This window comes from Dendrobates tinctorius, unplaced genomic scaffold (genome assembly GCF_039654945.1).
Source record: "Dendrobates tinctorius isolate UK_male_01 unplaced genomic scaffold, ASM3965494v1 ptg000243l, whole genome shotgun sequence".
Lineage (NCBI taxonomy): Eukaryota > Metazoa > Chordata > Amphibia > Anura > Dendrobatidae > Dendrobates > Dendrobates tinctorius.
This window is the reverse complement of record NW_027361910.1, coordinates 13648415-13667083: the sequence shown is the minus strand read 5'-3', so window position 1 is coordinate 13667083 and position 18669 is coordinate 13648415. Positions and strand designations below refer to the sequence as shown.

General features: G+C 40.8%; 1 protein-coding gene across 1 annotated transcript in view; it reads left to right on the top strand.

Annotated features, from left to right (window-relative positions):
* TMEM132C (transmembrane protein 132C) overlaps positions 1-18669 on the top strand; it is a 982344-nt gene that overhangs the window by 295812 nt on the left and 667863 nt on the right. The window contains exon 2 of the mRNA XM_073557084.1: positions 11613-12498. Coding sequence (XP_073413185.1) covers positions 11613-12498 — 886 coding nt within the window. The remainder of the gene's footprint in view (positions 1-11612; positions 12499-18669) is intronic.

Below are 18669 nucleotides of genomic sequence, written 5' to 3'. Positions count from 1 at the left end.
TTGTGTTTAAAGGAGGTGTATCCACATTCTAAGTCTGCAACAAAAATTGACATGCTGCAGATTATAAAATTCACAGTGCAGCTCAATTTCCTTAAAAATTGGAAAATATTCATCAGTATGTATATGAGATTTGCTGAAAAGTAATTCACATGGCTTAGGGTGCTTTCACATTGCATTCTGTGTCCCCGTCAGTGCATACATCCGAAATCCACTGCAAAATGGGGTCCATACACGTGCGTTGACGGGGACATAGACTGTGACGGTCATGGCAGTGCGATCATGCCTCTGCCGTACATTATTTTCAGAAGTGTATGCCTACAGACTCGGACACTCAGACGTAGTAGACTATGTTCGAGTGTCTGCCTTCTGTAGGCGTACATTCCCAAAAAAGTGAACAGCAGAGCTCACATTTGCTCTTCCATCGCCATTGCAGTCTATTGGTCCCGTTGGAGCATGGATTTTTGCAGGGGATTTCGGACATATGCCCTAAAGAGGATACAGAACGCAATGTGAAAGCACTCTGATTTTGCAGTGTTGTGATTTTCCAAGCACAAGTCTTGAAAAAAAAACACATTTCTTTTCCCATGTAGACATATACGTTATATTCTCCAGAATAATGCATTTAGTTATGTTTTAGAATGAAATGTATAAAATGTAAAGAATGTAATGTATCTGCAAAAATACAACTGTGTGGATTGTGTTCCCTTTTATAAGTTGTTTTGATACGTATGGTAATTTGTAGCATATCAAAAAAACAACCTGTGATTTACCACCACGCTGAATAGAGAAAGACATGTTTATTATTCACAAAAGAACACAAGACTTAGGTGCATAAAATGTTCTTATTCCATTATGTGGCTAAGGTCAAGGTAAAGGCCAGCTTTCACTATATAAAATACATTAAATCTCACAAAAGGACAAAATGATGTTGACTCATATAATTCAATGATGTACTTTGAGTCCTAAACCATTAGAAAATATATAATTAGTTATACATGCTGGTATCTTTATGAAGTTGAACATTTAGTGTTATAAAGGCTCAGTGAATGGCTAAAAGATTTGTGGTAAAATATGATTTTATGTTTTCTGGCTAACCGAAATGTTGGTGGGTACCTCATGAGGCTTTCATTCAAGTGCAAATACCTAACAGACTTCTTGCTGTGTATATAGCAACAGCTGCAGCTATGGTGGAGGGACAGCAGATGGCACTACGTTGTTAAGAGTTGGTTAATACTGTACTGTAAGACCTCTTTGGTCTGTTATATGTATTTCTGTCATTCTGTAATCCTCCATGTTGTCAGATTTCAGACAATGGTTGCTGTCCAAGGTATAAGTTAATTCTCCTTCAAAGGCTGAGTGCAGAATGATTTTGCTAAAAGCTGGAAATATGCAACAGGTTATGAGTCCATACACACACAGAAATATCAGCACAGCTTAGTGAACAGACTGATACAAGGAATGTTCCCGAGTTTTTAACCCCTTACCGACATCAGGATGTCAGACTCACTTTCTTTGATGGGGGCTCCGGCGCTGAGCCCACAACTTTTCCAGCACATGTCAGCTTTTTTGAACAGCTGACATGTGTGCCTCTAACAGCCACGGGTGGAATCGCGTTTCTCCGGTGCCGGCCTCCTCCTCTGCTGGGGTCGGGGACGCTGGTCGCAAGGCCACCTGCCGCTCGCACAATTTCTTCAACCAGGCCTCCTTCCATGCCGACACTGCAGTGATCTGTGACCGCAGGGTCTGGTGGCTCAGCTCCTCCACCTCTGCTCCAAGGAACTCTGGGTCCATGGTAGGCAGCTGTTTTTGGTTTCCATCCCGCTGGCTGGGGGAGTCCACCACTTCCACCCCATGCTCTGGGTAACCACTTCTCGCCATCTTGCTTACCGGGTTTACTGCCACGCCCACGAGCTGTTCCCGTGTTCTCCTTCGTGGGCGGATCCCCCTGGCTGATGGCCATATTCTGATCACAATGATTTTTGCGCCTTTCAGTAACCCAGCCCATGATGGGAAGCTACGACATACCCTTTAGTATAGTTTCTTGGTGCACGGGACCCAGTTTGCCGGGTCGGTAGACCTTGTTCATGACACCAAGTGGAACGCCCGCTAGGGCCGGGGGACTCGGTCCGGGCCTTAGCCAGTTCTTCAGGAGTTTTGTCATAGCAGCAGTGACCTGGTCTATGGCCCTGGGCATCCAATCAAATAAAGATGGGGAAGTTAGTTGAAATAAAGTCGTGACACCACCCGTGGTATTTGTCAATAAGGAGATAGCCGACGCTGCTTAAGGAGGCTGCTGAGGCTGTTGGTGATACAGCAGAGTCGATACAGCTCTCCATGGGTAGAGCTATGCCCCAGGACAATTATAGTGTTGAAGATGTTGGTAATGGTTGTAGTGCAGGGCAGATGATGCAGCAAATAATCTGGGGACACAGCGGAGTGCAGTCTTCACACTTTTACTCACAGTTCTTCCAGTTACAATCCCCAGCTGGGGTGCTGTGTCCTCCGGGTTGGTGATCCAGCCAGCTCTCAGGTAGTTTGGGGTCCACTGTACCAGCACCCCCTTCTGATGCTCCTTTCTGAGCCGTCTCTCTGTGCTGGCTCCCACCTCTTCTGCCTGCGCCTTCACACAGTGTCCCAAGACAGCAGCCTCGGATCTTGTCGGGCGACGTTCTTTTAGTCCCCTTGATCCTATCTGGCTGCATTTTCAGTGAATGTGTATGGAGTTAGCTGAAGCACATACAGTCGCTATGGCCTCCGTTAATGACTTTTGGTTTTCATTGGCTGTAAGCCATATTCATAAACATTAACAGAAGTAAACACTTGAAATAGATCACTCTGTTTGTAATGACTCTATTAGGGATGGGCGAATCCTGAAATATTCGGAATCGCTAGGCTGTAACGAGTCCGACTTGGAAACTCGCTATTCGTTGCAAGTGTAGCGAGTCCAATGTTAATGAATGGGGATGCGAGTTTTGCAGCGATTCCTGTGCTGGGGAGGAGGAGAATGGGGATGCGAGTTTTGCAGCGATTCCTGTGCTGGGGAGAGAGAGAGAGAGAAACTCCTAGCTAGTTTTTTCACAGTTTAATACAAGCAATCCTAGTTTCTTAGCGATTTTGTGTCCAGCTGCTGACACAAAATCGCTAAGAAACTCTGCAAAAACTAGGATTGCCATTGATTTGCATTGGACTCGTTACTGTGCGAGTAATCGCTTGGAAACTCGCAGAGTACCGACTCCTGCGAGTCCCCTACTACTCGCAGAGTAACGAGTCCTAGCGAGTAGATTCGCCCATCCCTAGACTCTATATAATAATGAGTTTCACTTTTTGTATTGAAGAACTGAACTAAATTAACTTTTTGATGATATTCTAATTTTATGAAAAGCACCTGTACTTTCTACTGACATCATCATGTCCATTAAAATATTTCCAATATGTAATGTATTAGTATTATAAGTAAATTGCATTTACATGTATAACTTAAAATCTAGATGCGTCAGTAAAATTCAGAGTCCATATTTGGAATCAATGCGTTCAATTTACACTGTGTTCCAAATTATTATACAAATGATATTTTTCTATGATTTTCCTAAATAGTCGGTACAAATGACAGTCAGTCTAATAAAAGTCATCACCTGTTAGATTATACATCTAATTTTATTGAAGAAACCTCCCAATGATAACAGTATAATCTCCAAAATGAATAAAAACTCAAATTGCACTGTTCCAAATTATTAGGTACATTTGAATTTCTAAACATTTGATCTGTTTTAAAGAACTAAAAATGCTCATTTGCGGAATTTGCAGCATTAGGAGGTCACATTCACTGAACAAAAAAGCTATTTAACTCCAAAACATCCTAACAGGCCAAGTTATATGTTAACATAGGAACCCTGCTTTGATATCACCTTCACAATTCTTGCATCCATTGAACTTGGAAGTTTTTGGAGAGTTTCTGCTTGTATTTCTTTGCATGAAGTCAGAATAGCCTCCCAGAGCTGCTGTTTTGATGTGAACTGCCTCCCACCCTCATAGATCTTTTGCTTGATGATACTCCAAAGGTTCTCTATAGGGTTTGGGTCAGGGGAAGATGGTGGCCACACCATGAGTTATCTCCTTTTATGCCCATAGCAGTCAATGACTCAGAGGTATTCTTTGCAGCATGACTTGGTGCATTGTCATGCATGAAAATGATTTTGCTCCTGAAGGCACATTTCTGCTTCTTATACCATGGAAGACAGCTGTCAGTCAGAATCTCGATATACTTTGCAGAGGTCATTTTCACACCTTCAGGAACCTTAAAGAGCCCTACCAACTGTTTCCCCATGATTCCGGCCCAAAACATGACTCTTCCACCTCCTTGCTGATGTCGCAGCCTTGTTGGGACATGGTGGCCATCCACCAACCATCCACTACTCCATCCATCTGGACCATCCAGAGTTGCTCGACACTCATCAGTAAACAAGACTGTATGAAAATTAGTCTCCATGTATGTCTGGGCCCACTGCAACCATTTCTGCTTGTGAACACTGTTTAGGGGTGGCTGAATAGTAGGTTTATGCACCACAGCAAGCCTTTGAAGGATCCTACACCTTGAGGTTTGAGGGACTCCAGAGGCACTAGCAGCTTTAAATATGTTTGCTGGTTTGTAATGGCTTTTTAGCAGCTGCTCTCTTAATCCGATGAACTTGCCTGGCAGAAACCTTCCTCATTCTGCCTTTATCAGCACATCATGTCTGTGCTCAGAATCAACCACAAATCTCTTAACAGTACGATGATCACGTTTAAATTTTTGGGAAATATCTAATGTTTTCATCTCTTGACCAAGGCATTGCACTATTTGATGCTTTTCAGCAGCAGAGAGATCCTTTTTCTTTCCTAAATTCCTTGAAACCTGTGCCCTGCTTAATAATGTGGAACATCATTCTTAAGTAGTTTTCCTTTAATTGGGCTCACCTGGTAAACTAATTATCACAGGCGTTTGAGATTGATTTCAGTGATCCAAAGAGCCCTGATACACAATACCATCTATGAGTTTATTTTAAAAACAAAAAATTACATCTTTATGACACTTAAATCCAATTTGCATAATAATTTGGAACACAGTGTAGTATAAATCACATTTTTTCTCTTAGTAGCAAAATCATTGTTGCATGGTGTTATTGAACCATCAACATACTTTAATCAAACATGTATTGGGTTCCTTATAGTATTTTTTATGAAATATTTTTTTAGGATGGACACTTTGATCAGCATTACCATATTAGATATATATCCAGCATGCATTGTTATCCTGAAATGACATTTTATTCTAGTACTAGATCGTATCTGCTTATGCATTTCACTGCACTGACATGTCAGTCTGGTAAAGCTGAGTCTATCAGACATGTCTTCCCTGTCATTATTGATAAGGTGAGCGATTCCTATGACCTTCACAGACCTTTATAGCTGAGAAAATGGTACACACATTTTAAGGTCAACCAATGATTGAGAGAAATACCAAAAATTGAAAATGAGAAAGTTCTGCAACTAAATAATATTGAGAATATTAGGAATAATGTTTAGTGCAGCAAGATATGTGTTTGTCATCTATCACATAGTCAACTATTGAGTTACAAATGCTTTATATTGTGTCTCCCATGTATTGCTTACATCATAACTTCACAGCTTGGTTGTTCCCACTAGATTTCACTTTTATGTGAAATGCATGATAAAAGAAAAATTGGACCAGCTCACCCTGGCTCTCGGCGTCCTGAGGCATGGAACTGCAAGGGACCACTCGGGAATGAAGAAAGGAAAGGTTCCAGCTTCAAAAGTTGCAAAATTTATTGAGTTAAAAAGATTCCATCATGAGGGTAGACACAGCAATGCGTTTCAAACGCACAGACTGCGTTCTTTAGCAAAGCTTTGATGAAGAACGCAGTCTGTGCATTTGAAACAAAATGCATCATAGGCTGTTTTGAGATAAGAGGTTATGGAGAAGTCATAGCGATGACTTACTTGCTTTAATTGGTAGATATTAGTCTTAACAGCTTATGTGTAGTGTTGAGCATTCCAATACTGCAAATATCGGGTACCGAGTTCCGATATTTTTACAATATTGAATACCGGAATCGGAAGTTCCCATAATGCAATGAGCCAGTTGTGTTAGCCATGTTAACTAATAGCATGGCTGTGATTGGCTGCTGAAATGATGTCATCATGATGCGCGGTTAGTGCGGGCCTGCCGGGGGTCTGTACGGGCCTGCCGGGGGTCTGTGCGGGCTGCCAGGGGTCTGTGCGGGCTGCCAGGGGTCTGTGTGGGCCTGCTGGGGGTCTGTGCGGGCTGCCGAGGGTCTGTACGGGGCTGCCGGGGGTCTGTGCGGGCTGCCAGGGGTCTGTTAGAGCCTGCCGGGGGTCTGTACGGGTCTGCCGGGGGTCTGTGCGGGCTGCCGGGGGTCTGTTCGGACCTGCCAGGGGTCTGTGTGGGCTGCCGGGGGTCTGTACAGGGCTGCCGGGGGCCTGTATGGGCTGCCGGGGGTCTGTTCAAGCCTGCCGGGGGTCTGTACGGGCCTGCCGGGGGTCTGTGCGGGCTGCCGGGGGTCTGTTCGGACCTGCCAGGGGTCTGTGTGGGCTGCCGGGGGTCTGTGCGGGCCTGCCGGGGGTCTGTTTTGGCCTGCCGTGGGTCGGTGCGGGCTGCCGGGGGTCTGTGCGGGTCTGCCGGGGGTTGTGTGTGTGTGCAAGCATCATAGCAGGCATTGTAGCAGGCATCGCTCGATGGGACTTGTAGTCCCATCGGACGATGCCTGCACACACACAACCCCCGGCAGGCCTGCACAGACCCCTGGCAGCCTGCACAGACCCCCGGCAGGCCCGCACAGACCCCTGGCAGCCGTACAGACCCCTGGCAGTCCCGCACGGACCCCCGGCAGCCCACACAGACCCCTGTCAGGCCCGTACAGACCCCCGACAGGCCCGCACAGACCCCCAACAGCTCGCACAGACCCTCGGCAGGCCCACACAGACCCCCGGCAGCCCGCACAGACCCCCAGCAGGCCCACACAGACCCCCGGCAGGCCCGCACAGACCCCTGAGAGGCCCGTACTGACCCTGCCCGCACACACACACACGCACAGTCTCCGCCCATGCACCGCCCACACTCTTCCCCCCTCCCGAACTGGATGTGCAAGGAAAGAAAGGGTTTATTTTCATTCCGATATTTGTGCCCCATTGACTTGCATGGGTTTCCGGTATCGGAATCCACGATACCCGATATTTTTGGAGTATCGGTCCGATCCAATCCAATCCAATATTTCCCAATATCGGAAGGTATCGCTCAACGCTACTTATGTGTGTTATCGCTTTATGGTGTCAATCATTTAATTAGAACCTGATCTATTTATTTAAAATACTGTTAGGCTGTGTGCCCACGTTGCTTTTTTGTAAGCATTTCCGCAGCGCTTGAGCCGGATCAGATGCTGCAGAAACATTTGAAAGAAGCTTCCCATTAAATTTAATGCATTTTTGGCTTTTTGTGCCAATGCATTCGTTTTTAAACGCTCAGGAAACGCTTAGCGGCTAAAAACGCAGCTCATTAATTTCCGCATTGCTCCGTGTTTTTAGCCATTTCCAATGTTCCCAGAAACCACGCAGAAAAAAACGCATCAAAAAGGTGTGGTTTTTGTGCAAAAATCGCGCAAGAAATGCGCGGAAATAAAACGCGCGGTTTCTGAGAAGGAGTCTGGTTTTCTGAGGGTTTAAAAACGCTAACGTGGGCACATAGCCTAATATAGAGTTTATTTTCAATGTTGTCAAGGTCAAGAGATATGTATTTGCTATACTTTTAAAAATGTCTCTAGGGCACAGACAACTAGAAAAGAAATCAATTAGGGCTCAGTCCATGCGGAAATATCAGAGCATCTTGTCTGCTTAGCAGAACAGCATGGGGGACAGGATGATGATCCGCCATCCAGTCCCAGGAAAGTGCCCTGTAGTTCATAGTAATTAATTACTCTGGAGGGAATCACCAAAAGCAGAGATAATAGAGAGCAATGGAAGAGTAGAAAGCAAGTGGGAGGAGAAGAGGCTGATCTAGTAAATGCTGCCTGATACATTGCTAATGAATGTCGCTGCCAAACAGAACATCATCCCACTGTTGTCTATAAATAAACCCGCGAGCACTGAGCAAGTTATGAAATATGATGGCAGAGATTTATAATATTGGAGACATTACACCTTTGGTTTAAAAAGGAAGGCATCATGTAGTGCAGTCTATAAAATATATCACAGAGAAATATAGGTGTCAGGATTCCATATATATTTTCTGGTGGGCAGCACTTCATGTGCGCAAACTATTAATTATAAATGTAGCATACAGTAGTAATTTCTTCGAAAATATTCCTAAAGTTTCCAAATGTTTCTTCATTTTAACACATAGTGTTTGGAATAACTTTTGAAATACAGTATAGATTAGCATGAAGGGGTCATTGAGTCACAAAGGACCTTAGGGAATTTAATACTGTATATTATTAAGGAATTCTTAACATTTTTGTTAAGCATTAAAATCCTATAATTGGCTTTCTGTCTGCTTTTGATCCGTTCTTATCACTTTACACATAATTTCACTTCATTCTGTACAAAATAGCTTGAGCAGTAATATACACTGTAGCTGCGACGCCATCACTGCTCACTGTATTGCCGCATAGACAAACCACTGGTCCATCATATAAAGATCAGCGTAATATGAAATTGCAGAAAAAGCACTTAAACCTACATGTCGTTCAGAGCGAGAGCTGACATATGAAGTGGCTTTCAAAGATATTATATTTTTCTTTTTAGGTTACAAACTTGTCTTTGGACATTCCCTTTGTTTGTGCCATATTTTTTTAAAAAAGTAAATGGAATTGACGTAAAAAATGGATCGGTTGAATATTATCGGAGTCAGTATGGATTCTGTATTACATTCATGGCCGAAAATGTTGGCACCCTTGAAATTGTTCCAGAAAATGAAGTTTTTCTCCAAAAAATTATTCTACTTGCACATTTTGTTGTACACATGTTTATTTCCTTTGAGTATATTGGAACAACACAAAAAATAGAGAAAAAAAAGGTAAATTGAACATATTTTAACTCAATACCCCCAAAATGGGCAGGACAAAATTGTTTGCACCTTTCCAAAATTGTGGGTAAACAACTGTGTTTCAATCATGTGATGCTCATTCAAACTCACCTATGGCAAGTAACAGGTGTGGGCAATATGAAAATCACACCTGAAACCAGATAAAAAAATGGAGAAATTGACTCAATCTTTGCATTGAGAACAGAAAGAGGAGAAGAGAACTGTCTGAGGACTTGAGAACCAAAATTGCAGAAAAATATAAACAATTTCAAGTCCATCTTCAAAGATCTTCATGTTTGTTTGTCCACTGTGTGCAACATAATCAAGAAGTTCACAACCGATGACACTGTAGCTAATCTTCCTACACGTGAACGGCAGAGAAAAATTGATGAAAAGTTGCAAAGCAGGATAGTCTGGATGGTAGATAAACAGCCCCAATCAAGTTACAAAGAAATTCAAGCTGTCCTACAGGCTCAGGATGCATCGGTTTCAGCGTAAACTATTCATCGATATTTGAATGAAATGAAACGCTATGGCAGGAGACATAGAGACATAAGAAAGCAAGACTTCAGTTTGTCAAAATGAGTAAGCCAAAATCCTTCTGGAAAAGCATCTTGTGGTAAAGGATATCATTCTGTTTACCAGAAAATGTATGGGGCCTACAAAGAAAAGAACACAGTACCTACAGTCAAATATGATAGAGGTTTATATATGTTTGGGGTTGTTTTGCGCCCTCTAGCACTGTGTGTCTTGACCTTGTGTAAGGCATAATGAAATCTGAAGATTACCTATGGATTTTCGGTTGCAATGTAGTGCCTAGTGTCATAAAGCTGTGTTTGCATCCTAGATCATGGGTCTTCCAGCAGGACAATTACCCCCAAACATACTTCAAGAAGCACCCAGAAGTGGATAGAAACCAAGCATGGTAGAGTTCTGAATTGTCCAGCAATGACTCCAGATCTAAATCCCATTGAACACCTGTGGAGAGATCTTAACATTGCTGTTGGTAGAAGGCACCCTTCAAATATGAGAGACCTGGAGTAGTTTGCAAAAGAAGAGTGGTCCAAAATTGCAGTTGTGAGGTGTAAGATGGGTTGATAGGTATTGCAGTTATTTATTGGAAAGGGTGTGCAAGCAAATATTAAGTCGAGGGTGCCAATTTCTGGCACATTTTGTGGTTTTGTGTGAAATTATGTCTAATTTTCTTTTTTTTCCTGTTTCTGTGGTATTCCAGTACACACAAAGGAATTAAACATGTAGAACAAAACATGTTTAATTGCAATACTTTTCTGGGAGAAATACTTCATTTTCTGGAACAATTTCAAGGGTGCACTTTCGACCGTGATCGTATGTCCATATTTCTAATAGTAGAAAGAATACATCATGCGGAACTATTTTTTCAATACTAAAACTGAAATAATGGAACCCAGACAGACCCTTTATTAATCAATGGAGTCCCTTCCCTTTGGTTTGCTACAATTTTACAATAGATCCATTTTGGACATTCATTTGTCTGTGTTCTGTCCTTAAAATAGAAAACACCAATGGACTGTCCAGATACAGGGTGACTATAGCTTTAGATTGTAAAAATCATTATTTTTTTCTCAGTTGGAATTTAAAAAATGTTATTTGGTTTTAATTTTTTTTTTTTTTGCTTATTGTACATTAACAATGCTAATCTCAAATCCCAGTTCACGAATGAAGCTCGGAAAGATGAATCCTGTGTCGACAGCAAGCGATTTAATTGCACAGAGTTATGCTAGATTTATCCACCACTTATCACGGAAAAGGTAAAAACCAACAATGTTTATTCCTTCACATTAAAATGTATGGACATTAAGGATAGGACATAATTCATAGATGCTTACATGCTTCAAACCTCAAATATGGCTTTTGATAAGATATGAAATCATGGTTCTTATTCCTGTTTTGACTAAGAACCATGTTTGTGGTTGAACTGTGTTTGTGGTTGAACCATGTTTGTGGTTCGAAACACATAAGCATTTATTCAGAATGTCCTTTTATTATACTTTTTAATGTGAAAGGGAAAACATTATTGGTTCTAATCTTTCCTACGGGCTAGCACTGGATACTTACCTGTATAACTGGTGTTTAGATATTGCCTTGTATGCTTTTTGTAGTATTCCCTAGTTTTCTTTGATTCACTATTACAACATCCACCTATTATGCTGATTGTTAATGATATGAACCTTCTTCTCATCCAATGATTCTTATTGTTCTGATCTGCACAATGGCAGGAATTTCTTCTCCACACTGTTACGGTATACAGTAACATCTTGGATATGGGACTAAGCTATTGAGCAAGTGATAGGCAACTGAATGGAGCATTTTTTTAAATAGTTCTATGGATAAAATTGTGTTTTGCTTATCAAAGAAATTTAATGTTTAATTGTAGGTCAATCCTCCATCTAACTGATTGTATCCCCAGAATACTTACCTTGAACTCTCATTTGTTTGACATGATTATCATATTTTTTTTGTTTTTATTTTTTACCAGTTGCACAGTCAAGAGCGGCTCAAGAACACTTCCAAAGGTTTTCAGCACCATCAACATATCTACCTGTGAGTTATCGGATTTCATCTGCAGAAACTGCCTTCCTGTTGAAGGAGAACAACCAAGATTTCATGAGAAATTCTAGCTTGCAATCAAGGGTTGAATCCTTCTTTGTTCATAAATCTCGAAGAACTCCTGTCTTGAATGCCAGTTATGGACCTTTTTGGGTAGAGAGAGATATTCTTGAAGATCTTCTACTATCAACTCCACTCTTTCCCTCTAATAAGTTTAGTTTTAACTGGAAACTCAAAACATATGTAATCAATGAAAAGGTATTTCCCAACAAACCCAAAGTGCAAGTTTTATTCTATATCACAGGTAGAGACTGGGATGATTACAGTGCCACAGAAAAACTTCCTTGCCTAAGATTATTTGCCTTTCGGGAAACCAGAGAAGCAAAAGGGAGTTGCAGATTACAAGGGATATTGGGCCTATGTGTGGCGGAATTGGAATTCCAGCCAACTTGGTTTGCTTCACCTCCTGTAGTAACAGGTCGCAAGAGAAACCAAGAGCAGTCAGAGGGCATTCCTGTGGAACTTTATTACAGTATTCATCTTGAAGAAGAGAAAAGTGAGTGCACAGTGGAGGAAGCTAGGAAAGGAAATGCAATCCGTCCTGGCAGAGATCAAGGGGAAGACGCAGTTTCTCAGTTACAGAGAATTGCAACCATAACGTTATATCGAAATCCAGAAAATTCACAACTTACTGAACTTAGGTTGGACAGTAATGTTGCTCTATGGTTACCATCAAAGCCTGCCAGGCAAGGAGAAACTTTACATGTATTTGTCACAGTGGCAAATAACTCAACCCTGGATCAGTTCACTTTGAGGTACAGTATTTTATATTCCTTTAAGTACAATATGTAAAAGTTACATAATTGAAAAATCATGTGACTAGGCAGAGTTTGATTTTTGACCAAAAACATCTGTCTCCTGACTGAGCTGTTTCTGTTAATCAGGTCATCCTCTTTCAAGTATATGGGACTAAGATGCAATGATAAACATGGCCCATTAACAAGAATGACACTATTCTAGAAAAAAAGAGTAAACCAGTTTTTTACAGATGTAACATTTTTTATCCTAACACACAATGCATTAACTATACAGGGTCAGGTGCACCCAATCAGCAGCCACAGCAGTCAGGTGACTGAGGGTGACATCACCCCTCCTGACCAAGCAGAGACTGTGGAGTACTGGAGCTGGGAGCCAAATGCAGGGGTCAGCTTGTTTTATTGTTTTGTTTGATGGTATGGTCCCCTTTCACACATTTATCATTTGGGTCAAGAATCCCTTTAAATAATATATAAATGCAATAACACCAATTTTTATACATTTTTATCAATGCATAATATTGCCAAATCTGCACATATCATCATAAACATATATAATGTCAAATGGAGATTGTGATCAATACCATATTCATTATATTATTCCATTGTGAAATCTCTGGTAGATAATGCATTTATTATACAGACAGATTGTAGGGACAAGCAGGAACAATATTAACATTAGAGATGGAAGAATCAATTTGCAGGACTTCGGTCCATCATTCATTTATCTGTGACTGCTGGACTGGAGACCTGTCAATCTCCTTTCCACCCTCTATTCCCAGCTCTTCTTTTGATTAGCTGGTCTGGCATGACATCATGGATGTCAGACCACAATGATGATGTTGTGCCAGCTGGGCTCATCAAAAGAAGAGCTGGGAATTCTTGGAGGTAAGGAGATTTACAGGCTTTTTCCGCCCAATAGTCCTATCACAGATTACTGACCTGGCACTTGGTCCAGAATCCCAAGAATCAATTCTCTGAACTCTAATTATCATCATTTCCTTAATCATGGTGCTTGTAATAATATTTCTGTAGGGTCGTTGTGAAAAGTATATACAGTGGGGAAAAAAGGTATTTAGTCAGCCACCAAATACGCAAGTTCTCCCACTTTAAAAGATGAGAGAGGCCTGTAATTGACATCATAGGTAGACCACAATTATGAGAGTCAAAATGAGAAAACAAATCCAGAAAATCACCTTGTCTGATTTGGCAAGATTTGTTTTGCAAATTATGGTGGAAAATAAGTATTTGGTCACCAAAAAACATGCAAGATTTCTGGCTCTCTCAGACCTGTAACTTCTTCTTTAAGAGGCTCCTTTGTCCTCCACTCATTACCTGCAGTAATGGCACCTGTCCACAACCTCAAACAGTGACACTCCAAACTCCACTATGGTGAAGACCAAAGAGCTGTCGAAGAACACCAGAAACAAAATTTTAGCCCTGCACCAGGCTGGGAAGACTGAATCTCCAATAGGCAAGCAGCTTGGTGTGATGAAATCAATTGTGGGAGCAATAATAAGAAAATGGAAGACATACAAAACCACTGATAATCTCCCTTGATCTGGGGCTCCATGCAAGATCTCACCTCATGGGGTCAAAATGATCACAAAAACCGTAGAGCAAAATTCCCAGAACCACAGGGAAGGACCTAGTAAATGACCTGCATAGAGCTGGGACCACCGTAACAAAGGCAACCATCAATAACACACTACGCCGCCAGGGACTCAGATGCTGCAGTGCCAGACATGTCCTCCTGCTTAAGCCAGTACATGTCCGGGCCTGTCTGAAATTGCTAGAGAGCATTTGGATTATCTAGAAGAGTATTGGGAGAATATCATATGGTCTGGTGAAACCAAAGTAGAACTGTTTGGTATAAACAAAACTTGTTGTGTTTGGAGGAGGCAGAATGCTGAGTTGCATCCAAAGAACACCTTACCCACTGTGAATCATGGGGGTGGCAAAATCTTGCGTTGGGGCTGTTTCTCTGCAAAGGGACCAGGACGACTGATTTATGTACATGAAAGAATGAATGGGGCCATGTATCATGAGATTTTGAGTGCAGACCTCCTTCCATCAGTATGGGCATTGCAGATGAAACGTGGATGGGTGTTTCAGCATGATAATGATCCCAAGCACACCGCCAGTGCAACAAAGGAGTGACTTCGTAAGAAGCATATCAAGGTCCTGGAGTGGACTAGCCAGTCTCCAGATTTCAACCCCATAGAAAACCTTTGGAGGGAGTTGAAAGTCTGTGTTGCTCAGGGACAGGCTGAAAACATCATTGGTCTAGAGGAGATCTGCATGAAGGAATGGGCCAACATACCACCATCAGTGTGTTCCAACCTTGTGAAGACTTACAGGAAACGTTTGACCTCTGTCATTGCCAACAAAAGCATATATAAAAAAATATTGAGATGAACTTTTGTTAATGACCAAATACTTATTTTCCACCATAATTAGCAAAATAAATCTTGCCAAATCAGACAAGGTGATTTTCTGGATTTGTTTTGTCATTTTGTCTCTCATAGTTGTGGTCTACCTATGATGTCAAGGGAAAAAAAAGGAGATGAAAGTCAGCTTAGCAGTCTGTAGTCCAATTCCCAAGTCAGATAGCTCCCAACATGGATCATGGTGAGTTGCCACAGAGAACTTCAGAGTGCAAGAAAAAAAAATGATCCTGCTTAAGGCAAAGCGGATGATATCTCAATAAATCTTTATTGGACAATTTTAACTTTCCATGAAAAATTGTTCCTGCAGACACCTATAAACAAACACCAGTGCAGAACGATCAACGCATTTCAGCTAAAGAGTCTTACTCATGATCTCTTGATGTCAATTACAGGCCTCTCCTCTTTTTAAGTGGGAGAACTTTCACAATTAATTGGTGGCTGACTAAATACTTTTTTCCCCCACTGTATTACAAATGTAGATTCATGGTTAATGTTTCCATTTGAACTATTCTGCCATAATCCTGTACTCACCTAATTGGGTTGGACACAGTTCAGATTGATCTTTCATCAATGAGTACCAAAACAGCAGTCAGTAAATACTGACATATGTAGCTTTCAGAGATGGCATGAGAGAAAATGTATCTTCGAGTTATAATAGTAGATTCTTAGGCCACTCAAAGTCTGTAGGATGTTCAGTGACAATCATTATGCTGTAATGGCTATCTTTTAAGGGCTTGTGCACACCACCGCATAAATTGGACGAGTTCTATCCAAAGTTTTACAGGATGGCACACCAACCCATATTTTTCAGGGAGGCAGTGCTGATGACCGATATCTGTCGGTAAAAAAATTTCAGCATGCTATGATTTGACTCTGAAATCAGATGAGATTCACCCATTCAAATCTATAGTTGCAAAAAAATTTGAATGCCACAGTATGGCATCTTATTATTATGGATACATTGCAAATCTATGATGTAGGGAACCCTAAATGGTGCTGTAAACGATTAATACCGGTTACTATACAGAAACAGATGGAATACAGATGTCAAGTGAGAAAAAAATCATCCTATTTTTCTATATAAAAACCAGACCAATTTTTTATAGTGTCATGTGACCCCCCGGCCTAATAGTCGTAATGAATGTGTTGCCCATGTAGGTGATGAAAGGTTCACTTAACGGGTTTGTTTCTGATGAGACAACCACTTTTATAATAATATTCAAGAATGTAATTCTAATCTACAAACACAGTACATATAAGGGGGTAATAGAATTACATTTTGAGGCAAATCCATAATTGATGCAGCTACTCCGATTTTTCATTTAAAATGTTTAAGTTCCGTTCTATTTTACTTTTCTGTGCTGGACTATTATTTTAGCAAAAGTATGAATCTTCAAGCTTTGTAAAAAGCAACTATAATAAAGAAAGTATAGAACTTTGGAAAAATGGGTGTTTTTGCACTACACCTGTCCCCAACCTCCATGATGTAGAAAACGTGACGCCATATGTCCAATGTCTGCCAATGAAAGAAGTTCATTAACTTGGTTCTTCTCTCCTCTAAGAATAATATTAATCGAAATAACATAATTGTACGACATGGTTTTATTATAATACTGGCATTCGGATCACTGCCAAATACCCCATTTAATTAGGTGGTAGTAATTTGACTTTTTGCTGTGAAAGAATATCTTGTTAACGTCTGAAAGTCTTAATGAGATTCCTTTACATAATTTGTAAGTTCTGAGAAATGTAAATAGGGTGTATCTGCTGCAGAGTATAAATCTAATGGGAACTGCATTCGTTAATATGATTTCTCCTTCTCTTAAGCGAAACGCGTCACATGGGATTACTGCAGTTAAAGTGTTTATAACTCAGAGCATTGAGAATTAGACTAATGGGCAATGATTTGGAGCAAATGAGACCTTAGAGATGTAAAACATTCATACAGTTCACCAATGATAAAACTATTATATTTACATCGTTGCATGAGTGCCTGTCGTGCATTGGAGGAGAAGGAAGAAAAATCACTGAAAAATTACTGTTCTTGCAGTCTACAATGATAGGGAATACACTCCTCTGTTGTTACTTACAAATGATTATTATTGTATTAATATTATGCTTATTGATTTCATACTCAAAGTTGTTGACACGATTTGCTGATTGTTAATCTTTTTCTCATTGCAGCCATGATATATTGCTGAATATATCAGTATTTATTTATATTAATACCATTTCCTATAATTGTCCTTTTCTAGAAAAAGATGCAGAAATTAAATATTTTAAAAGATTATACACACTGCTGGATTACTGGTGTGTGATTTGATATAGAACAATTCTGTATTTCTGGTTTTAGTTTCATGAAATACCATAACAGTGGCACACAGTATGCCCACAACTCCCTAAGCCCAATCAATAGGTAGTCCTTATGTTACCGGACAGGATCCTAAAGCCTGTGAATTGAACATTATTTATAGGGGACAATGGACGGTGTGAGAATTTAAAAAGTAACTGTCGCTTCAGCAGAATGTCGGGATCTCTCTCTAGCTCCTCCCTCCATAGAACATTATGAACACCAACTGTCATCTCCTATATTAGTAATGTGAAAATCTGTTTTCACTGACTATAGTTTTTACCCCTCAACTGAGAGTAAAAGATCATTTCTGGAAGATTATTGTTGCTTCTTTTCATGTGTGCTATTGATTTATGAAATCTAAATTAAAATGACGGTTACTCTTCATTTTATCATGTTATTTCAAGCAGCACACAGAGATTTTATATTACAGTTATTCACGAGATGAAATAAAATAGTAATTGTTCATGCCTGAAAACTGAATAGTGCCTTATTGCCTACCAAAGAGAATAACATTACACTTAAAGGGGTTGTCACACAAACAAAGTACATTTTAATTAATAGATCTTAAAATAAAAATAAGTTCCACAGTTAAATGTGTTAAAGAAAAAGTGTTTCTGTCCCATGATAATCTTTAAAGGCACCCCTGTAATGAATATGTCCAACCATGCTGGAACATGGACTTCTGTACCACATCTCGGCAGGGGAGAAAGCAAAAGAGAGGATGCAGACATTACAGGGAAGTGGTTCTCCTTACAGAAAACAACAGCTGCAATCCCATGCTGTAATGTCTGTATACTCTTTTACTTCCTCCGCTGTCCAGGAGCTGTGGTGTGATCAGACCATGTTCCTGCATGGTAAGACACAGCATTACATAGTACACAGCAGGGGCACATTTTTAAGATGTACTCGGAACAGCAACATCTTTTTAACACATCCGATTTTGGAACTTACTTACACATCCCAAAAGTTAACCAAAAGCAGTGAATACTTTTGAAGAAACAGGCTGGCTTAGCCATCAGCAAGCTCCTGTCTTTGGATTGGATTGTAGCACCTGTTACGACTGTTATGTGAGGAGACTGCAGGCACGTAGAATGCAGTAATGGACTGTACACAGACCAAGGGTGAAAGGGGTTTATTATACAGTAGAAATTCCACGCAGGGAGAAAACAGAAGGATAATATTCCCTACTCCAGCAAAAGGCTAATGGGGATAACTTAAGGAACAGGGACAAGTAAAGCCGACAATACAAAAAAATATAACTTATCACTCAGGTGCCAGTCGTGGTTGAACTTCTCTCTGTGACTGGTGCTGCCTAGATTGCGTCGCAGCGGGGGTCTGTTTCAATCCTGAGGTAAATGATGTAGTATC